The sequence below is a fragment of the Coenobita brevimanus genome, chromosome 87, assembly GCF_032717465.1.
Source record: "Coenobita brevimanus isolate Jiangsu-jjx chromosome 87, ASM3271746v2, whole genome shotgun sequence".
Lineage (NCBI taxonomy): Eukaryota > Metazoa > Arthropoda > Malacostraca > Decapoda > Coenobitidae > Coenobita > Coenobita brevimanus.
The window spans coordinates 12,828,919-12,852,723 of NC_137040.1; the positions used below are offsets into that span (position 1 = coordinate 12,828,919).

At 42.5% G+C, this 23,805-nt stretch overlaps 1 protein-coding gene across 1 annotated transcript in view; it reads left to right on the forward strand.

The window, feature by feature from the left end:
• mdlc (RING finger protein mdlc) overlaps positions 1–18,510 on the forward strand; it is a 74,401-nt gene extending 55,891 nt beyond the window's left edge. Inside the window, exons 4-5 of the mRNA XM_080281053.1 lie at positions 1,961–2,177; positions 17,230–18,510. Of these exons, the coding sequence (XP_080137179.1) occupies positions 1,961–2,177; positions 17,230–17,570 (558 nt within the window). The 3' untranslated portion in view covers positions 17,571–18,510. The remainder of the gene's footprint in view (positions 1–1,960; positions 2,178–17,229) is intronic.
• Positions 18,511–23,805: the final 5,295 nt, after the last annotated feature.

Below are 23,805 nucleotides of genomic sequence, written 5' to 3' on the forward strand. Positions count from 1 at the left end.
GCAGATCATGCAGCATGGAGAGCTGCCATTAGGTGACCAAGGCTGATGCATGCAAGCATGTTGAAGCCTTTAAAAGCGAAACGAAACGAAACAGTGTGTATGTAGTGTGCATGGTATTGTTTATTTATTATTCTTTAGGCTAATTTGGCAGCATTCAGAACTAACAGAGTCTATTCTGCTGGACTGCCCTTCCCCCAATGTGTCCATTAGAACTAAGGTTTACTGTACATGTTTCGTGAATGTTCCGTACCTGACATCGTAGAGAAGAATAATCCAAGTACATAACAGACTCCACATGGATGGCATTTTTTCCCCTGGTCATCTTTTCATGGTGTTCAGTACATGTAGATATTATAAGGGGTTATGGATGTTACAAAATAGATACAAGGTAGAGCAGTAGATGTTGGAGCCACCCTAATATGAGAGGGCAGTGTTTGGAAACTCCCTGTACTCTTGTCTGCAGAAGATACTGTAATGTTAAGTGAAGACGAAGGGGAACTGCAGACTTGGTGAATGAATTTGGGAGTGTGTGTATGAAATGGAATCTAAAGGTGAATGTAGGGAAGAGTAAAGGTATGGTCTTTGAGAGAAGTGGAGTCACTGAATGTACAGTGAGGCTGGATGAGGAGGAAATGGAAAATATGAGTGCATTTAAGTACTTGGGTAGTGCGATGAGTAAGATTGGAAGGTTAGAGGGTGAAGTGCTTGAAAGGGTACAGCAGGGAAGAAAGGTTGCTGGTTCTCTGAGAGCAGTGATAAGGAACAGGGAAGTGAGCGTGGAAGTAAAAAAGTCACTGCATGACAGTATTGTAGTACCAGTTCTAACACATGGAAGTGAATCTTGGACCTTGTTGGAAGGACACAATTCAAGAGTGAGAACAGTGGAAATGAGTTATTTGAGAGGAGCATGTGGAGTTACATGGAGAGAGGGACTGACAAATGAGAAAGTGAAGGAGCGCTGTGGTATGGATGTGGATGTGATGGAAAGCGTTAGGAGGAATACATTGAGGTGGTTTGGCCATGTAGAGAGGATGGAGAGCGAGAGACTAATAAAGAGAGTGTATGCGAGTGAGATGGAGGGGGGGAGAGGGAGGGGCAGACCGAATATGAGATGAAAGGATGGAGTGGAGAGATATATGAGAGAGGAGGGTGTGAGCTGGGAGCAAGGCAGTGAAGTGGCATTGGACAGGACTACATGGAGATGATTTGTTTGTGGCCACCCCATATGGGATTGAGGCGTCTGGCAATAGAAATAGATGGAACTCTCATATAGCTAGGTTTTGGTAAACAGCAACCATGTAAGATATTATTTGCCTTGAAATTGTCACCTCATTGTTGATACTGTATTTGTACCGTATAATTTATGAATTCTTGTTTGGCTGGTTTGCTTATTTTAGCATTAACTGTAAATATGTATTTCACATTAAAAGTAGTTTGTCCATGTGGAGAGAACACAGACGGAGAAATTGCTAAGGAGTGTGTGTGTAAGTGAGGGGGAGGGAGAGACAGTGAGGTGGAGGAATGGTGTAGAGAGGTGTCTGAATAAGGGTGGTGTGAGGAGAGGAAGGGCAACTTGATAGCTGAGGGCAAGGTGACATGGAGGCTATTTGTTTGTGCCCAGTCCTTTCGAAGTTAAGTTAACTGGGTAAAGATAGATTACAGTGATCTTTGTCATTTCATGACATGTAATAGATATCGCAGAGGTTACATAGTGGGTGATTAAGGCGCTTCAATCGGATTGGGTCTGTGCAGGCTTACATCCAAGGGATGGTTGGGGTTTATTGCTCACATATTCCACTCAGAGATGAGTGAGGCTGGTCACTCTCATTTTAAATGTCAAGACCAACTTGCCTAGCCTCATGTTCCCATGCTCCTCATGGAGCAACACAGGATTGGATGATGAATGAATGCATGCATAGTATTGATGCACTTGAAGCCCATTAACAGGAAGTATTTACAGGAAACTCGAGGGCAAGCTGATGACAAGGTGTACCGAGGCCTGAATAACTATACTCAGTTCTATGAGAAGAAGGACACAGCACAGGGCAACGCAGCCAGTGGGAGTGTGCGAAAGGGCCCCATGCGAGCACCAGATCACCTTCGTGCCACAGTCAGATGGGACTACCAGCCTGACCTCTGTAAAGACTATAAAGAGACTGGTTTCTGTGGATTTGGAGGTCAGTACTGTAATTGTTAATACACTTTAAAGAAATGTACTGTACTTATTTTATACTGCAACCAAGCCTTTATATGGTATATAACCCTTCAAGGACATAGGAGGGTTTAAGACTAGGCTACTGTAGTCCAGATCTTTTATTCCATAGAAAATCATCCAGCATCCTGGCAACATGTAACAATATAGAAAAACCTATGACCACCATGACATGTGGAGGATACGTTAATGAGGGTATACAGTACATGTACAACAACAATTTTCTGGCATGGGATAGTATGACACCTCTTTTAGTCTTTACAATATTACGAGAGGGCACTTGAAATTCCCACACCTAACAGACTAGTTTACTGGACAGTTGCAGGTAGTGGTGCATGCACTGCATGTCTTGGTAGTGATCCCTGTAATATTTGCGCTACTTGTCTCATTTTACTTACATTTAACCTTAGCTATGGCTTCTAAGAAAGATGCAAGTGTTAATGGTTGTGTAAAGCATAAACACCAGTCTATTCCAGTATAGTCAAACGTCCTTGATTGTGGTTAATTGGTCCGGCAAACTACCACAGTGATGAAACTCCTGCAGTAACCAAGTAAAGCAATAAATGAAAGTAAATGTTAATTGTTTCAAGTCTCATAAGTTTATAGTCAGTCCTTTGCCTAATATCCGAATACCCATAAAATGACTGGAGGGACAGGACCAGCAGTGTTTACATCAATTCTGCTCCTCTCAGTTGCGAACCATACAACCCTTTTCTTCCTAACTAACATTGTGAGCCAACATTGTTATTGATGTATTTTTTCATTGATCAGAAACTTCTTACAGTTAACCATTCCCAATCATCAGTTTTGTTCTTGTTAGTTCTAGTTCTTTTAGTTAAGCTTATCCATAAATACTATATCATCACTTGCATTAGTTTATAATTACTACCATAGCCAAATCAAAAGGGTTTTCGCATCACTGTTATCTACTGAGACACTTGATAATTAATGAGTGTGGAGTGCATGAAGTGTTATTACGTTTCGAGGTTGTTTTCAAATGGACGCAAGTCGCCACGAGGCACACGGTTACCATGGCTACTGATACATAGCTACTAGGTGACCTACCGCACTGGCCGTCTGTATCTTCACATATATTTTCATTCACCTCTATGGTAACAGTGGTGTATTAACAGGCATTTGGAGGGAATAAATGCAGTAAGATATTTTTATTATGCTAAAAAAAATAAAAGCAGGAGAAGCTAGGACTGTTGAAAAAACTGGACAGTGGTGTTCCCATGCAGTATGCATGTGACACACATGGTATTGGTTCACCAACTGCTTGTGATATAGAGAAGCAAAGGGGAATTTATAGTGAAATTCTATGCAGACAGTGATTCAAGGAAGCAAGTGAACATAGAAAAACCATAAAAGATGGTAAGAATACTGAGCATGCTCGGGTGATGTTGGAATAGTTTCGACAGCATCAGATGACAGGGACTTGTCAGGTAGCTTGATAAAAAAATCAGGCTTAGTTGTTCCACGAAGAACTTAGATGAGAACATGATTGTCATTACACTGAAGGATAATGGATCAGAGGTGTAATGTTTGATTATTATACATTATCAACACATGTTCCTCACATGTCAGCAAGTGAGTTGGCAGGGGGTTTTGCTCCTCCCCAGAACACAACTAACTAGAAATGCAAACGAGAAGCCTTGGACTGGGATAGACAAACAGTTGACGACCAGGGACAGGACAAAGAACATGGTTCAGATTGCAACATGGAATGCAAGGGATGCGAATGGTAAGGGAAAGAGAGATTGTCCAGGTGCTTGAAGGTGCAAGAATGGACATATGTGGATTAGCTGAGACTAAATGGAGAGGTGAGAGAGTGGGAGTATAGCTGGGATATATGTGTGGAAGTCGGTGAGAAGGAGAGGGCAAAAGGGGGAGTATGTATTGTTATGTGCAAGAAATGGAAGAAGAATATGAGAGTATGGATCAGTTATATGTGAAGAGGAAGAGAGAGGTGAAAAGATTAGTAAGAGAGAGTAAGAAGAGAGTGGATGAGGAATTTGGAAGAAATTTGAGTGTAAGGAGGAGGGAATGTAATAAAATGTTCTAGATAAAGGTACACAGAGTTAGACAGAGTGCCAAGGAAGTTAGTTGGGGAGTGAAAGATAAAAATGGTAGATTACTATAGTAGCCGCAGCGAGAAATGAACGCTGTGGTGGGGCAGGCGGGATGACCTGGGATTCCCCCATTGTTGCCATATCCACATGTCACCGACCATAGAGGTAGGATGTCACCGACCATCGGCCACCGCTGCAGCCCCGCTCCATGATCCTTACCCTGTGTCTCTGGCTTTTTCTTTCTCTCTCGGTTTCTATATAAACTGGTGTATTTCCGAAACTAATTATGAAATTATTATGACTTTTGTTCCACACCACCACTGAGGTAAAAATCAAGGAGAGTTTTCTGTATAAAGGTTTCCCCCCCCTCCTAAATGTGGCATATGAGCGGGGGAGTGCGGCCTTGCCGATACCTCCGCCTGACCTATAATTATACACTCGCCAGAACTGACCTGCCCTCAGACAAGGGGGGGGAAACCTTTATACAGAAAACTCTCCTTGATTTTTACCTCAGTGGTGGTGTGGAACAAAAGTCATAATAATTTCATAATTAGTTTCGGAAATACACCAGTTTATATAGAAACCGAGAGAGAAAGAGAAAGCCAGAGACACAGGGTAAGGATCATGGAGCGGGGCTGCAGCGGTGGCCGATGGTCGGTGACATCCTACCTCTATGGTCGGTGACATGTGGATATGGCAACAATGGGGGAATCCCAGGTCATCCCGCCTGCCCCACCACAGCGTTCATTTCTCGCTGCGGCTACTATAGTGGAGAAAGGAGAAAAAGTGAGCAGATGGAGGGAACACTTTAAGGAATTGTTAAACATGGAGACTGAAAGTGATGCGAGTGTACGTGACTATGGCTGGGAGACGGAGGGATGTGAGATGAGGGGAAGGAATCAGTAGGATGGAAGTTGTGGAAGCAATGAAAAAAGTTAAAATGGGGAAAGCCCCAGGAATTGGTGGAGTGTGTGGTGAAATGCTGAAGCATAGGGGAGAGATAGTAGTAGAATGGATGTTGAAGATGTGCAGATTGGCCTGAGAGGAAGGTAGAGTCCCGGAGGATTGGAAGTCAGGTATAATTGTTCCTTTGTACAAACGAAAAGGGGAAAAAGAAGTATGTGGTAATCATAGGGGCATTTGTCTTCTTAGTGTAATAGGAGAAGTATATGGTAGGATACTTACTGACAGAGTTAGGGAAATAATAGAGGAATTAGTTGGAGAAGAACAGGGAGGCTTTAGGAAGGGAAGAGGTTATGTAGAGCAGATATTCATTTTTAGATATTTAGTGGAAAAGTTTCTAGAGAAGGGAAAGAAGTTGTATGCAGCCTTCATGGATTTGCAGAAAGCATATGACAGGGTGGATAGACACGGATTGTGGAAAGTATTAAGAATATATGGAGTAGATGGGAAGTTGAGAAGAGTATATATGAGGGTGTTAAGGTTGCAGTGCGTGTGGATAGTGAATTGAGTGAATTTATCTATTTGAAGGTTGGATTGAAACAGGGATGTGTCATGTCTCCATGGTTGTTCAATCTGTATATGGATGGGGTTATAAAAGAGAAGTAAGGTAGGGCAGTGGATGTTGGAGTGGCCCTAGTGAGAGAGGGCAGTGTTTGGAAACTCCCTGTACTGTTGTTTGCAGATGATACTGTGTTATTAATTGAAGGCGAAGGGGAGCTGCAAGGCTTGGTGGATGAGTTTGGGAGAGTGTGTAAGAAACAGAATCTAAAGGTGAATGTAGGGAAGAGTAAAGTGATGGTCTTCGAGAAAAGTGAAGTTAGTGAATGCACAGTGAGGTTGGATGAGGAGGAAATGGAAAATTTGAGTGCATGTAAGTACTTGGGTAGTGTGATGAGTAAGGATGGAAGTTTGGAGGATGAAGTGCTTGAAAGGGTACATCAAGGATGGAAGGTTGCTGGTTCCTTGAAAGCAGTGATAAGAAACAGGGAAGTGAGCATGGAAGTGAAAAAGTTATTACATGACAGTATTGTGATACCAACTCTAACGTATGGAAGTGAAGCTTGGACCTTGTTGGAGGGACTGAAGTCAAGAGAGCAGTGGAAATGAGTTATTTGAGAGGAGCATGTGGAGTCACATGGAGAGACAGACTGACAGATGATGAAGTGAAGGAGGATTGTGGTGTGGATGTGGATATGATAGGAGGCGTTAGGAGAAACACATTGAGGTGGTTTGGCCATGTGGAGAGGATGGAGAGTGAGAGACTGATGAGGAGAGTGTATGTGAGTTTGGTGGAGGGAGGGAGAGGGAGGGGGCGGCCATGGATGAAATGGAGGGATGGAATGGAGAGGTATATGAGAGAGGGGGATGTGAGCTTGAAGCAGGGCAGTGAAATGGCAGGGGACAGGGTGAAATGGAGGTGATTTGTTTGTGGCCACCCCTTATGGGATTAAGGCATCTGGCAATAGATAGATAGGTAGATGGATCAGTTGGTTCAAGGATTGTGTGGGTAAGATTGAAAGTAGGATTACAAATGTGGATGATTGTATGTGTGCATGTGCTAACACAAAATTGTGCAAGCAGAGTGAAAGAAGAGTTCTGGGCAGATGTAGAAGCATGCGTGGAAAAGTTTGAGAGAAATGAGAGTTTTTTATTTGTTTCATTTCATTTTTGAAGGCTCCAGTATGCGTCAGCCTTGGTCACCTAATGGTGGCTCTCCAAGCTGCTCGATCTCTGGCAGCTTCGTTATTCAGTCTCCTATCCCTGAGGTCACACTCAATGACCTCGTCCCAGGTCCTTTTAGTTCTTCCTCTTTTTAGTTCTTCTTCTCGCGACCATACCTCTAACATTAGCACTTCTCACTTTCTACACCCAGTTATCATCTCCCAGCTTCTCCACATGCCCAAACCATCTCAGTCTACCTCTCCTCATCACAACACCAAAACACTCCAGTCCCATCCTACCTCTCAACTCTTCCATCATAAACCTAGCCCCCCCAGCCCTAGTACTCAAGGATGCACTGCACAGCCATCTAATCATTGTCATTTCTGTATGTTTCAGCCTGCGAATATCTTCTTCCATTACTACCCAGGTCTTACCACCATGCAGCATTACACCTTTAACACATGCCACATACTGACATCCATTAGCACATATGGGGAGCCTTCTCAATGTCAGGAGAGGCAACAGCTTCATGAACTTCTTCTAACTGCTCCTCATCCTAGCCACAGAGCTAGCTCCAGCCCCACCTGCAGCACATAACATGTCTCCCAGATAGCAAAACTCTTCCACGCCTTCAAGAGACTCCCCAGCAAGATCAATCCTTTCACGCTTGACAATCTCCACATGCTCTCCGCGACACAGCACACACATGAAATCAGCATTATCTCTCGGTCTACCTCTAATACCACTTAACCTCTTATGCACCCACTTATCACAAACACTGCACAAGATGGAGTTGCTTCCTACGCCCGTGTGGCAAATCGTACATGACGTCTCTCCCTCTTCTTTGACTACCGTCACCAGCCCTAGATACCATCACTTTTGTGTTATCTGCATTTAAGCCCTTGTGCCCCATACCATCTCTCCACTTCCTAACTCTTTCCTCTGCCTCCCTTTCATTCTCTGAAATCAATGCCAAATCATGAGCATACAACATCTCTCACAGGAGTCCCTTTCTGAAGTCACGTGAGAGGGCTTCATGTACCATGATAAACAACAAAGGGCTCAACACTGACCCCTGATGCACACCAACATTCACGGAAAACTCGTCACTCAAATCTCCATTCACCCTTACCTGGGTGTGAGCACCCGCATACATAGCCATGACCACCCTAACCAGCCATTCCAACTGCCCCCTTCACCACCTCGCTAGGGACTCTGTCAGAGGCCTTGTCCAAATCAACAAGAACCAAGTACAGATCCAGTTTCGTTCCTATATATTTTTCCTGAAGCTGTCGAACAATGAATATGGCGTCATTGGTCCCTTTGCCTCGCATAAACCCAAACTGCATCTCATCAATATTCACTTTCTTTCATCGTACCTTCTAGAATGCTGTCCATTACCTTCCTTATCTGGTCCAAAAGCTTTATGCCACTATAATTTTCTCTTTCTAGGGCATCACCCATCCCCTTATATTGTACTCATTTGCAATTACACTCTTCAGCCAATCATCTGGGGCAACACACTCACATATAATCAGATTTATGAAGTCTGTAACTAACCCCACTCCTATATCTCCCAAGGCTTTCAGCATTTCAGGAGTCAATCCAGACACACCTGCTGCCTCCCCACCTGGATCCTGCCTATCATCCTGCTCGCAGTAGCAGCATCAATCAAGGGCCAAGGACCAAACTCTGGATCTGCTGGCTCTGAACCCACCCCTGAATCACATCTTTTTTACGTTTCTCGCCGGAATTGTGCTAAGTCTGTTCTTCGCTTTGCTAAAAATATTTCATCCATACTAAATGCTCTCAACTCTCCAACTCGAATTCTTCCTGCTCCTTCTGGCACCTTGCCAAAAACCTTTCTAACAACTTTACCTCATCATCCTTCCCTCCTCTTTTCTACTGTGATGATTCTGTAGCTATTTCTTCTACTGATAAAGCAGATCTCTTTGCTCAGACTTTCTCCTCCAATTCCACATTAGTCGATTCCGGTGCTTTTCCTCCATCACTTCCCCCCTTTGACTTCCTCATGGCTGACATTAAAATTTCTTCAGCTGATGTATTTTCTGCCATCACAGGCCTCAATACTAACAAGGCATATGGGCCTGATGGAGGCCCTCCTGTTGTCCTCAAGAACTATGCTTCTGTGCTTACACCCTGCCTAGGCAAACTCTTTCGTCTTTGTCTATCAACTTGTACCTTGCCTTCTTGCTGGAAGTTTGCTCTCATTCAGGCAGTCCTATAGAAGGGTGACCATTCCTGACCCTCTAGCTATTGTCCAATTGCTTTAACATCCTGTATCTCAAAATTTTTCAAGTCAGTTCTTAACCCTCTAACCACGGGCATGTCGGAGGCGGTCTGTGCACCTCACGCAGGAATATTCGCGCTCCGACTGACTTTTTAAAAATATTTTGCCCAAAATCAGTTATTAGTCCTAGAATATTATAATTACATATGCCTATGGCACATACCTTTAGCTTTCTCATGGGATGTTTGTTGAGCTTTCGTCGACCACCGTAGGACTTCTGGAGACTTCTAAAGTTGGATAACAAAGTCTCCACTTTACACTTCCCGACACCTCGTAATATGATTACCACAGCCTGTATTATCACTAGAAACACTATTCTATGATTTTCAAGTAGTTTGGAATCCATACTCCAAGAAAAAAAAGCAAACACTGTGAAAGCAATGTAAATTACGAGCGCGTACCAGCTTCCCACTCGCACTTGTTCCCCGCTGGTATTCTGTCATTTATTATTCATAAGCACACTCACACTTTATATTCCTAGTACTTTATTACACTTATATATATATATATATATATATATATACAGTATTTATCCATAAGTGAGAGACGGCAGTGTTTGGAAACTCCGTGTACTGTTATTTGCAGATGATACTGTGTTGTTGAGTGAAGACGAAGGGGAGCTGCAAGGCTTGGTGTATGAGTTTGGGAGAGTGTGTAAGAAACAGAATCTAAAGGTGAATGTAGGGAAGAGTAAAGTGATGGTCTTTGAGAGAGATGAAGTCAGTGAATGTACAGCGAGGTTGGATGGTGAGGAATTGGAAAATGTGAGTACGTTTAAGTACTTGGGTAGTGTGATGAGTAAGGTTGGAAGTTTGGAGGGTGAAGTGCTTGAAAGGGTACAGCAGGGAAGAAAGGTTGCTGGTTCCTTGAAAGCAGTGATAAGAAACAGGGAGGTGAGCATGGAAGTGAAAAAGTTATTACATGACAGTATTGTGATACCAACTCTAACGAATGGAAGTGAAGCTTGGACATTACTGGAAGGACACAAGTCAAGAGTGAGAGCAGTGGAAATGAGTTATTTAAGAGGAGCCTGTGGAGTCACATGGAGAGACAGGCTGACAAATGAGGATATAAAGGAGCGTTGTGGTGTGGATGTGAATGTGATAGGAAGCGTTAGGAGGAATACACTGGAGGTGGTTTGGCTATGTGGAGAGGATGGAGGGTGAGAGACTGACGAGGAGAGTGTATGTGAGTGAGGTGGAGGAGGGAAGAGGGAGGGGGAGGCTGAGGATGAGATGGAGAGATGGGGTGGAGAGGTATATGAGAGAGGGGTGTGTGAGTTGGGAGCAGGACAGTGAAATGGCGGGGGACAGGGCGACCTGGAGGCGATTTGTTTGTGGCCACCCCGAATGGGATTGAGGCGTCTGGCAATAGATAGATAGATAGATCCATAAGTTTCCATCAGTAATAGTAGTTTATTTTCACTCCAGGCATTCACTTTCTCGTTCAGTAAACTAGTGCAGAGAGCAAAGCTTTCAATATCACTGTCATTACTCCAAGTATTTGTACTCATATTCTTATATTAGTAATTATTTACATTTCTGTTTTATTTACACTGCTATACACTGTCAGTTCCAGTAACTAAGGGCTCCTTTCCCTTGGAACCAGGATGAACTTGGGACACTGAAGCACTCGTACTGGGAGTTTATCACCATTTCCTCCATTGGTTCATCACACGATTCACCAGAAAGATTGCAGTCACTGTCCATCATTATCGTGGATAAATTAGTCAGTTCACGTTCCACAGCAGAGTCACTTAGTCCTTTACCCCTTCCCACACTAGGTTTAGCAGGGATACATCTTACCCTATCCACTCTTATGCTGATGACTACACCCTTCACCATTCCATTCAGTTCCCGCAACATCCATCTCAGCAGTTACTTCAACAAACAAGGGATGAGGCTATGGCACACCTAATGTCTGACTTGGCTCGTATCTCTGACTGGGGTTAAAATAATCTGGTTGGTTTTAATGCATCAAAGACTCAGTTTTTACACCCATCAACCTGACAAAATCTTCCACAGGTACAGTATACCCACTAATGTTTAATAATATTCAGCTTAATCCTGCATCATCCTGGAACGTGCTTGGGGTTTCATTTACTCGTGACTTATCTTGGAAAGATCATATTGCATCTCTTGTAAAATCTGCTTCCAAGAGATTAGGTGTGCTAAGCCGACTTCGTTCCTTTTTTACCCCTGCACAATTGTTGACTCTATACAGGGGTTTTATCTGCCCCTGTGTGGAGTACAACTCTCATGTGTGGGGAGGCTCCCCACATACAGCTCTTCTCAATAGAGTGGAGTCAAAGGCTTTTCGTCTCATTAACTCTTCTCTTACTGACTCCCTTCAACCTCTGTCTCATTGTCGCACTGTTGCATCTTTATCTCTTTTATGTCGCTACTTCAATGGTCACTGCTCCTCTGAACTGTCTGCATGCATTGCTCCACCTCTACGACGAGTGCGTAGCACCAATGTAGCAGCAAACTCTCATCCCTTTTCTGTCCAACTCTCTAATGCAAGAGTTAACCGCTACTCCCAGTCTTTCATTTATGCAACAGGTCAGCTGTGGAACTGTCTCCTTCTGTCTGTATTTCCTGCTTCCTATGATCTCCAGTCTTTCAAACGCAGTGTGTCCAGGCATCTCAAAATGATCGGATCTTGAATTTGGCTCTTTCTTGTATTTTGTTTTTCTCGGAAGGAACAAGAATTTCGGGCTCGCGGTCTTTGGTTCCTTCTTCCCCGCATTAAAAAAAAAAGAAAAAAAAAGAGGTCACAGGGCCCTCTAGAAGCGGTGGAAATGGAGTGGCGCGAGTGCGACGTTATTTCATCTCAAGAGACATGACTGAACTGAATGACGAGGCGGATATGGGGCCGCCAAGGGTTGACAACATCAGCGTGGTGACAGCTGCTAGTTTTTATGCTGTGAAATGATTGGCAGGAAATCTAGACAATACATAATAAATTAGATAGTTCCAGGTGAATGTAAATATCACTTAGGTTTCTCCCTTCCTTTCTTATATATATTTTTATTATGAGAACAGGTCATACAGCATATTTCATGGGGAAATAAACAGGGAAAATTAGCGAACGAGCGCACGTGGGGTGTTGCCAGGTGATAATTAGCCAATTCCAGATGTATGGCACTATCAATTACCCTTTTTCTTTTTTATATACAGTATATTATTTTGTATAAGAATAGGGAATAGGGCTCATTCCAATGGATGAAATGAGTGGAAAAATCCAGGCAAGATTTGCCTAGCGCGGCGCAGCTGGGGCAGGCGGGAGGAGAGGGTAATGGAGGGGAGGTAGGGAGGGGAGTCAAGAACAGGAAGAAATGGCTAAATTGTCAACAATGGATGGGAGTACAGATGACAGTAGCAGCACTGACTATTGTTAGACACTGGCAGTACTGACAGATGATACAAGCAACCACTTGAAAGACCGGGCAAATTCAAAATAACACAGAATCACCAAAGTGATGCCCCGCGGTGTGATCCATTGCACCTGACCGTCACGAAAGTGAGGCCTCGCAGTTAAGGGGTTAATAGAAAAATTTTAAGGCATCTTTCCTATCACAACCTTCTTTCTGATTGTCAGTATGGGTTCCATCAGGGACGCTTCACTGGCGATCTTTTCACCTACCTTTCATACTCCTGGTCATCCTACTTTCGGGACTTTGGCGAAAGCTTTGCCATTGCACTTGACATCTCAAAGGCTTTCGATCGAGTCTGGCAAAAATCTTTTATTTCCTAACTGCCCTCTTATGGTTTCTATCCTTCTATCTGTGCCTTCATCTGTAGCTTTCTTTCTGGTCGTTCTATAGCTGCTATTGTAGACGACCATCGTTCTTCTCCTAGATCCATCAACAGTGGTGTTCCTCTGGGCTCTGTCCTATCACCAACTCTCTTCCTTTTATTCATCAATGACCTTCTGAGCTGTACATCTAACCCTGTCCACTCATACGCTGATAACTACACCTTTCACCTTTCAATTCGGTTCCCGCAACGTCCATCTCAGCAGTTTCTTCAACAAACAAGGGATGAGGGTATGGCACACCTAATGTCTGACTTGGCTCGTATCTCTGACTGGGGTAAAAATAATCTTCTTTTTTTAATGCATCAAAGACTTGGTTCTTATACCTATCAGCCCAACAAAATCTTCCACAGGTGTACCCACTAATGTTTAATAATATTCAGCTTAATCCTGCATCATCTTTGAACATGCTTGGGGTTTCATTTACTCATGACTTATCTTGGAAAGATCATATTACATCTTTTGTAAAATATGCTTCCAAGAGATTAGGTGTGCTAAGCCGACTCCATTCCTTCTTTACCCCTGCACAATTGTTGACTCTATACAGGAGTTTTATCCACCCCTGTTTGGAGTACAACTCTCATGTGTGGGAAGCTTCCCCACTTACAGCTCTTCTCAACAGGGTGGAGTCAAAGGCTTTTCGTCTGATTAACTCTACTCTTCTTACTGACTTCCTTCAACCTCTGTCTCTTCACCGCACTGTTTCATCTTTATCTCTTTTCTGTCGCAACTTCAGTGGTCACTGCTCCTCTGAACTGTCTGCTTGCATTCCTCCACCTCTACGACAGACGTGTAGCACCTGTCTACCAGCTAATTCTCATCCCTTTTCTGTCCAACTCTCTAATGCAAGAGTTAACCGTTACTCCCAGTCCTTCTTTTATGCAGCAGGTCAACTCTGGAGCAGTCTCCCTCTGTCTGTATTTCCTGCTTCGTATGATCTCCAGTCTTTCAAATGCAGCATGTCCAGGCATCTCAAAATGATCGGATCTTGAATTTGGCTCTCTCTTGTATTTTGTTTTTCTCTTGGAGGGAACAGTTATTGCGGGCTCATGGCCTTTTGTTCCTTCTTCCTTGCATAAAAAAAAAAAAGAAAAAAGAAAAAAAAAGAAAGATAGAAACCTTAAGAGAGGATTTCGATACATTAGAATATGCGACAGGCTTGCTTGAAAGCCTCTAATATATGTAGTACAGTAACAAAGGTTTCACTGAATTGCCTGAAGGAGGGTAACAGAAATCTGAGAGACAATTCTTATATTTATATTGTTGAAGGCCTTAAACATGCATCCATGTGTAAGCCTTTTATCACCTGTTGGTGGCAATTAACAATGATACCAGATGCCTTGTAGCTCCATCATCTCTGGTGTGGCATCTGCAGGTAGCATGGGCAGGTTTAATAGTCATGTGCCATTATTGTTGTGGACCCTATCTAGGGTTTTTTGTTTGAATAAGTAGCTTTACTTATCCTAGGCCAGCTAAAGTCCATGGTTAATGAGTCTAACTTCTTTGAGTACCCCAGTCAATGCCGATGTGCAAGACCAACTGTTGGGCCCTGGCCCCACACCACTCCCATGGTGGTATATTACAGTATATGAATGATGGTAACCATCCACTGTCTGTGTGTATAGTGCCTGGGAGAAATAAAAGTTCCATGCTAGAAAGGTAATATGTGAGAGAGCTAATATTTGTGGAGGGAAATGGATGGGGGTTATTTGAACAAGAGAGAGAGAGAGAGAGAGAGAGAGTGTGTGTGTGCACATGCATGCATGCTTGCATGTGCACATGTGAGAGAGAGCGAGAAGATGTTTTGTGTGTTTTTCACTTTAACGTCTTCACAAATAGAGGTCCTTCATGAGCTTCAAAATCATCTGGTGATACCAAGAACTGAAATAAAATAAAGTACAGCCTTATTATACAGCACCTTGCTATATGATAAATTGATACAACAGTAATTAAGAATATACCCTGTCCTGGTACAACTTTAAAAAATTAATTGTGATTTCACTCCAACGATATTTTCCATGGCCGTCGCCGAAAATCTTGTGCGGACGCGGTGACGCACACAAGCCAAAATGACTGCCCATTGTTTACATTGATTGTGATTGTTGCCTTTCATTCTATTTTGTGCATGAAAGGCCACTGAAACATCATTGTTACTGCCAAACAACAGTGCAAGTGCATAACAAATAGTGCAGTGTGCAATATTAAGTTAAGTAATACTTTTTTGTGTGTGAAAAACTGAAAGTTGTGACTTGGAAATCGTGTCAACCTTACATAACCATCATCTCATTTCCAGGCCTCTACACAGCTGACTGAGCAAAGATGCCCACCTAGTGTTTACATTGGCTGTGATCATTGCCTTTCATTATATTTTGTGTGAAAGGCCACTGAAACACCATTTTATGGCAAATAATAGTGCAAGTGCTTAACAAATAGTGCAGTATGCAATATTAAATGATGTGATACTTTTTTATGTGTGAAGAACTGAAACTTGTGACATGGAAATCGTGTCAACCTTACGTAACTGTCATCCCCTTTCTAGGCCTCTACACAGCTAACTGAGTGAAGATGCCCACCCAGTGTTTATACTGGCTGTGATCATTGTGTTTTGTTTTAATTTGTGCATAAAAGACCACTGGACCACCATTGTTATTGCCAAATAAGAGTGCAAGTGCATAACAAATAGTGCAATGTGCAGTATTACGTGAAGTGATAACGTATCTTTTGTGTGGAGTGGTCATCCAGGCACTCCAACTGTCCCTCATCCCAGGGAAGGGGGTGGGGGAGGGGGCACCCTTGATGATGACACATACCAGCATAGGACAGACTTAAGGTGCATGGCAGAGTTTCTTTTAGGTAATTTTATGGTTTGCGGTCGACGTCACCCTCACTAACCCCATTGAACCCATGTTATATCCACCACGTTATGTAATAATTTGTTATGCAGTAGGTCTTCACTTGATGCAACCCCATCACATAATGAAGCTTCTCTGCAAATGATAAGTTTAATGAAAGGGTTAATGGGCTAATTTTAATTCCTCCTTTCAGGGGGGTTCTTGAGCTGAAACAAGTAATCTGGTGGTAGTTGAAAAAAATATGAAGTTTTCTTGTTTTGAAGAAATTAATAGTTTGGTTAAATTGGTGTACTTTTGTTTGAATTAGTGAGTTTTATTATACAGTAGGTACGCACAGTACGCAAGCTCACAGTATGTGAATCGCATAGTACAGGAGGACCTATTTTTTTATCGAATTTCAGTGTATTTTTTAATAGTACGCGAATTGAACTCATAATAGGTGAGAAGGCAGCAAAGAGTGGCCCAAATCCAGGGTTACCCCGAGCATGCAAGATTGCCACACCAAGACGCACCAACGGTTGCCTCTTCACCCGTTACCTGCAGCCTCAAGAAAGTGAGGAATCACTCCCTTCAACATCAGAAGAGCCATTTCCTGGGGAGGATCAAGAGGATGATGCGATGTCTGAAGTGTCAGAAATAGACTTTGAAGGGTCAAAGTGAGTGCATTAGCTAGTGAATGTGTCGAAAATGCTGGTGACAAGAGTGGTGAGGAAGGTGGTGTGGCAGGTGGTGCAGGAGGTGCATGCTAGGTGCCTCACCTTGCCTCGAATCCCCTTCTTACGTCCATCAAGCCTGTTGTCCTCTTGGGTTAAGGTGAGCAGCCACATCCTTGTTGATTTAGTAAAGCCCTAATGTTGTTGGCTTACTTTATCTTAGGTAATATGTCTTAGATAGTTTCCCTGTGCAGTACAATACTTAGGTCTGAAAGAAGTCTCATGGGTTACTGATGAAGGGGGGTGTCACCCATATGTAATTTTTCCCATAAGTTTATGTATTCACAGTATGCGAAATCTTAGTATGTGACCTCCTCTGCCGCCCATAAATTCGCGTACTGTGGGTACCTACTGTTTATGATGTGTAAACCTCTGATGCTGTTCTGCAGTACAATGAGTAACTTTTCTGGCTTGTGTATGCTGTATAGTGAGTGTTTTCCAACTTGATTATAGTGTAGTTTTGCAGCCTATTGGTTATTTTTGTTGTTTAGTACATATGTTTCACAATACAGTATTAGCCTTTTTAAATCAGATTCCCATAATATCTTAGTGTATTATTACCATGCATAATCCTTAGGAGGAAAAAAGGTCAGGATGATGATGTTGAATTATTGTTCACTACACACAGATAGCTGTAAATTTCTTCATGACCGCACTGATTACAAGCTTGGGTGGCAGCTGGAGTTGGAGGCAGGAAACCAGCGTGGTGGTGATGCTGATTCTGATGAAAACTGGGAGATTCCGAGTGATGATGAGCACCTCCCCTTCAAGTGCTTCATCTGCAGACAGTCCTTCACTGATCCAGTTGTAACTAAATGCAAACACTATTTCTGTGAAAAGTGTGCTCTAGAACACTTCAAGAAAAACAAACGCTGTTATGTTTGTGGTGAGAATACAGGTGGTATCTTTAGTCCAGCAACTGAAATCACAGCAAGGTTAAATCGTAATGATTCAGGTGATAGTGACTAAGTACCTTAATGAACATTTATAGTTAGTACAAGATGGAGAAAGCAGATCTCACATCAGTCTAATCTGCCCTTCCTGTTTGAAGTTCATGCCACTATAATATGGTCACCTTGTCTATAATGCAAGATTTCACACCATATAAAGCCAAGTGTAACCCATTTTGAGCTGGACCAGTATCAGTGCTGGAGTGAAAGAGGGATGTAATTGGTTTATGATGTCTCCATGGCCGGTTCATCGTGAATAGATGGTATACAGGATGGGTTGTAAAGGAGATTAAAACTCAAGTTATGGAGAGAAGTATGAAAATGGTAATGAATGGTAGAGGGTGAAGTACAGTGTCTCAAATCTGATTTGGTAGTAGTGATAGCAGAGTAACCCCAGTCTGTCTGGTCAGGCAGACTCATCATCCACAGATAAGCAGTTGCCCCTGCAGGGTCCTGCACTGAACCATTGTTCCCTTGTAGTGGACAGTAACTCACCATAATGAGGCATAAGGAAGTGTATGGAGGTTTGGTTCCCAGGTGGACACTACATTTGGGTTTCCCACCCAGTTAACAATCACTATGGGTTTCCCACCCAGTTCATGAGCACTTTAGTAGACTCCACATCACCCTGTTATCTGGTTATTTGGTTACCACCCAGCATTGTAAATGGTTTCCTGGTTTGCAGGAAGCCAGTAATCTTGTTACTCATATCTGATGTAGGCAGATGGTGTTGCATTGCCTGTTGATAGTGAGCAAGAGCTTTATATTTTGGAATGGAGTTCTGAGGATGTATGTGAGAATTATGTTTTGAAAATAAATGTCAATAAGAGTAAAGTATTGTTTGCTGAGCAGGAAGATAGCTCAGTGTAATGTGCCAGTTAAAGATGAGAGACTTGAATTGGTGAGGGAATTTCATTACCATGTTGCTGTAATTAAAAAAAAAAAAAAAAAAAAAAAAATGATACTGTAAATGTGCAGAGGAAGTGGGAAGTAGAGTGGCACAGGGAAAGAAGGTGGCTGGTGTTGTGATTGCTTTTATGCTAAGCAGAGGTCGAGCAAGGAGGAAGCAAGGAAACTGCCTACAGGGAAGGGGAAGGCATGTATTATACAAAAAGTTTGGAAACTATTGTATTAACCCATTCATTGCCATGTATGCAGTTGGAAATTTTGTTCAGGTAAATCCACATCATTTTGTCACCTTAGGGAGTCTCCTGTGATTCATAGGAAACTTGAAATAGCTTTCAACCAACTGACTACTAGTATTACATCATCTGAACAGAATCATCTTGTAGCCTGAATTAAATAACTTTGTATGTCCATAAAAAGCGAAAGGGTTAATTTACCAAAAGTTGTTTTATCTTAGTCATTAGTAAGGTAATACTGTTTCTCATGCTTCACTTAGGGTGGGGAGATCTAGAAAAGGATCCTTACTGTCTTTGAGAACAGGTATCAGAACAAAATGCTAGGTACGACATCCACATCCCTATTAGTCCCATATTCTTGTGAAGTGAGAAGGTTTTTAGCATCTCTTTCTTAGCAGTTTATCATGAATATTTCATCTCAGTATTATGTTCTTTGCTATTTATATCTTTTTAATATATAGTAGAGTGCACAAATAACATAGAAGAGTACATTAACATACCTGATTACCATCATCCTGCCCTCTTTTCCCAGCCAAAATTGAGGTAAGGCAGGATGAAATAAAATGGTAAGAAAGAGGTGCTAGGGAGCCTTGTTAAACCTTAGAGCCAGGGACATTATTTCATTTTATCTCTTCCATTATCTAATGATTTTATTCAGCTTAGACTAGACTTAAAACTGCATGAGTATGATATGGCCTTTATTGTCCCCTTCACCTAAGGGACATCTGACCTAGGTTGAATAAAATTATCTGGTGGTAGGAGCATTATAATAAATTTAATTGCCACCAGACTTGAAAGATTATTTAACGGGATTATGACTCTTAAAGCTGCAGGGTCACTGCATCTGTACACCAGTACAAAGTGGGAGTTTTTCCAGTCCCTCACTTTAGCTCCTTTTAATTGCTTTTATAACATCTAGGAGATAAGGGGGGAGTATCATTTCTCCCTTATCCTCTTGGGACTCATATTTTGTAGTCTGAAAATAAAGATAAAACTTAAAGTTCTGGGCTTTTCACATCTTCACTGTAATGGTGATGTCCATCCATCCATCCAGTCCTATGTCGCCCCATGAGGAGCGTTTTAACCCGGGGCTAGGCAAGTTGGACCTGACATTTAAGATGAGAGTGAAATAATAATAATGTAGGTTGTGTCATACTGTAGCTGATGGGTTGTGTATTCTGTTTAGTGTCCAAGCAATAGTACTATATAATGTGATCTACAATTTCCACATCTCCTTAACCCCTCAAGACGAATGCGGCACGATCGTGCTTTTATGTAATTTGACAAGCAAGCCTATCCCGCTCGATCGCAAAAGACACACAAAAAACTGGGGGAGGGTAACTCTGCCCCTTTGGTGATGTATATGGGATCAGACCAATGAGAGCTAGAGTGTCTGGGGTGGTATGGCATGATTGGCCCCCTAAGGTTGGGGAGAAGGAACCCCCCCTCCCACCACCATCACTTTACCTCCCTCAGCCCCACTGCATAATCTCCACATTGTCCCCTTCCAACCAACCATACCCCAACATAATGCCTACAGCGGTGTGTGTGCATAGCAACCTTTCTCCCCTATCCCCCCATCCTCCTCCCCCCTCCAGCCATACACACTCCACTTCCACATTTTGCCTGGCTTGTTTTGTTGCTATGGGCATATGCCACACTGACAGCTTGTCCTACCAATTATAAAGGGGGTTTTTTACATTAGTTATATATATATACCTAATTATTTATTGTAAATAATGCATTTTCTGTGCATTTTCTGTTTTCAACCGTGAGGGATTGGTAACTTTTTTGCATCTTTGATGGGTGCTTGTGCGATAACTATATGGTCAATCTGGCTGAAACATACATTTTCAGGTGTGTAAATTCAGTCTCTTGAAATGTGGAAGAAAAATTTTTAACTTGGTGAAAGTCGAAAAATCGACCCTGTATTGCGGCTGGAGGGACAGACCTGCTGAGCAAATTGCGTACTTAAGGGGTTAAAATGGGGAACTGTAACAAGAGTTCAGCACTAGAATATGATGCTGTTAAAAAAAAAGAAAAAAGTTCCAGAAAGGATGTAGAAGAATGGTATTGTCTTATTTGCCATTGAGCTGCAGGACATAAACTGCAGAATTGCCACATCTCTGCCAAGCTAAGGTAATTCAATTACAGTATAGTGTTTTTAACAATATTTGTGACATTGAAGAGGGTTACCTCTTCATAATTTCTTTCTAGAAGATCAGCCACGGCATCACTCTTGAAGACAGTTTCATGCTGTTTTTGTTTTTTCTCCAATGCAGAAAAGAATCAGCAAAGGTTACAAGCCTGCAATATACCCCCTCCCATGAGGTTGAAAAAAGGTCAAAGTGGAACTATAGTATGTTAATATGAAATAACCAGACATATGAATATGGCAATACTTTGATGGCAGGTGCTGGAATGGGACACCTTGCAGTGACACCATTATAGCTGGTTAGCTTCGCTGCCTGAATATTTAAACATCCCTCAGCTCCCTATCTGTCCCCTGAAAGGAGGATGGTGAACTGCAGGAGGAGAGCAGCCTCAGTCTGCAGTCCACTGGGTTCACATTCAAATGAGCATGAGGTTAAAAACAACCACTACTAATGCTGCTGCTGCTGCTGTTGCTGTTGTCCTCTTATACATATTAGTATAGTCAATGGCAGACAATTTTTACAATGCTCAGTGCTGGAGGCTGGGCTGGAACTAGCTTTGAGGCTAGGGTAGGGAGTGGTTGGAGAAAGTTCAGGGAGCTGTTGCTTCTCAACATTGAGAGAGCGCTCCCTCCGTTTTATGTGATATTTGTATATGGCATGTATTAGTGTAATGCAGCATGGTAGGGAGACCTGGGCAGTAAAGGAAGAGGACATTCTTAAGCTCAGACATACAGAAATGACAATGATTAGATGGATGTATAATGCACCCTTGAATACGAGGCCTAGGGGGTCTAGGACCACTATTAGAGAGTTGAGAAGAAGGATGGAACTTGAATGTATTGGTGCTGTGATGAGGAGGGGTAGATTTAGATGATTTGGACATGCAAAGAGGATGGAGGATGACCGTTGGGTGTGGAAGATGAGAGGTGTAAACTCTGGTGGCAGGGTTGCAAGGTGCAGACCAAAAAAAGACCTGGGATGTGTGACCTCAGGGATAAGGGACTTAATAGGGAGCCTGTCAGAGACTGAGCAGCATAGAGAGCCACATTAGGTGACCCAGGCAGACACATGCAAGCAACTTAGCATGTTGGAGTCTTTATAAACAATGTGGTACAATAGGTAATTTCAGTCATAGAAACTCACCATAGCCAGGCAATTAAAAGAAAGTCATAGACAAAAGGAAAGGAAGACTCTCCTGCAACTGATCAGTGCGGCAGGTGTTCCTCAGTATGCAGTCTGGCAGTGTTGAAGGTGCTGAGTACTGTAGTTTCTGCTAGATGCTGTGCATCATAACCATGAGTTTGTGAACATCTTTCTGCTGGCTGGAAGGTGTTACATGAAGCATTTTGTGATGGCAATGTGAGGCACAACAAAAGAATGAAGATAATAATACTCTCTGATGTTCTAAGAGGAATGACAAATATGGAGTGCTGGACATACTGCTGGAAGAGGATCATCAGTGAACTTTTGCTCATGATTATGTGACTGGGAACAAAAGATAGCATAATATTTCACTACAGTACATCTACAATTTTCTTTTGCAAGATAATATTCCCAAGCTAAGAGTAGCTTATTTATGTTTCTTTGCCCACACTCTTGATTTAATGTGTCAGGGAGGAGAGTGACAGATGTCCTAAGTGTGAAACACACACATTAGAATAGTAGGCAAACTTTTGTCTCTGAGCTGTAATCTACAGAGAGGTAAACTAAGAACCCTTTAGTGTAGAGAGCTTCCTATGGAAGAAGGCTAATGAAAACAGCATTGTGTCAGCACACTCATCTCCAAGAAAATTTTGCGTGAGTAGCAGTTTAACCTTTCTTAGATAGGTCATGAGAGACACTGAGAATGTTGAAATATTGTTGTGGCCGGTGGACTACTACAAGCTGACCATTTAAGCCATGTGCTCCCAGAAAAATCATTGAAAAGCTTTTCTGTGATGTGAAAGTGAGATGTAATGGTAAGTGTGATGTGTAACACTATATTACAGTAAAGTGCTAATATGTGATATTGAAGGAAAGGAGAACATTGTTCAGGAGGCTGTACCAAGCAGAAAGATGAATGAATTATGTTTTTGATGCGTTAAACAAAAAGAAGGGCGGGGGGGGACTGCCTCCTTTTTCCACAGTCTGAAGAAATAGCAAGAGTTACTTGTGACATTGCTTCATTGTATGAGATTTGGAGTGACTGCCATGATGGACACTGTAATGCTAGGTGGAAAAGGTCCGACTCCTCGGTCCTAGAACACCTAATGTGTAGCGGGGTCCTCTTTCGAGACTGGGGCTTAGTGCAATAAAGAGAGGTAGGACACAAAAACTCCAGGCAATAACCTTTACACGTATATTACCACAGTCAGACACAGGACAAAAACAGCAGATAATACAACACAGTATATGGTAGAGAATAAAGCCTTAACTAGATAATCAGTATCTCGCAGGACTGATGCTAACACTCTAGGCTTAGTGCACAGGTGTACTTGGACCACAGGGTCACGGTGCGCGTGGGAGAGTAGGAGTGGGTCTTACACGGGGGGGGGGGGTGACTGGTGGAGGGTCAGATTAAAGTTATAGTAATACTGGGAGGGAACTGACGTTACGGATTCTGTCTTAGTATTTTCTGGTAGCAAGGGGATTTTGATAATTGATTATATTACTAGTCCAGGTTCTTCCATATGCACTGACTGCTGAGAGGAGATTTGTTAAGGGAGGGTGGAAGACACTGAGAGTTTCATTATGTTTATGGTAATACGAGCGGGAGGATATTACTAACACTCTCTCTTCACTATTTCCTGGTAGCAAGGGACGTTTGGTTATTTTACTAAGGAGAATCTCCCATGCTAGGAGTCTTACTGATTTTATATAAAGGCGACACTCATGAGTCTGATTCACCAGAACTTAGTCTCTGCACTCGTCCTTATTAATCCACCACGTGATATCACGTATTCTCCTGTTATCTTCT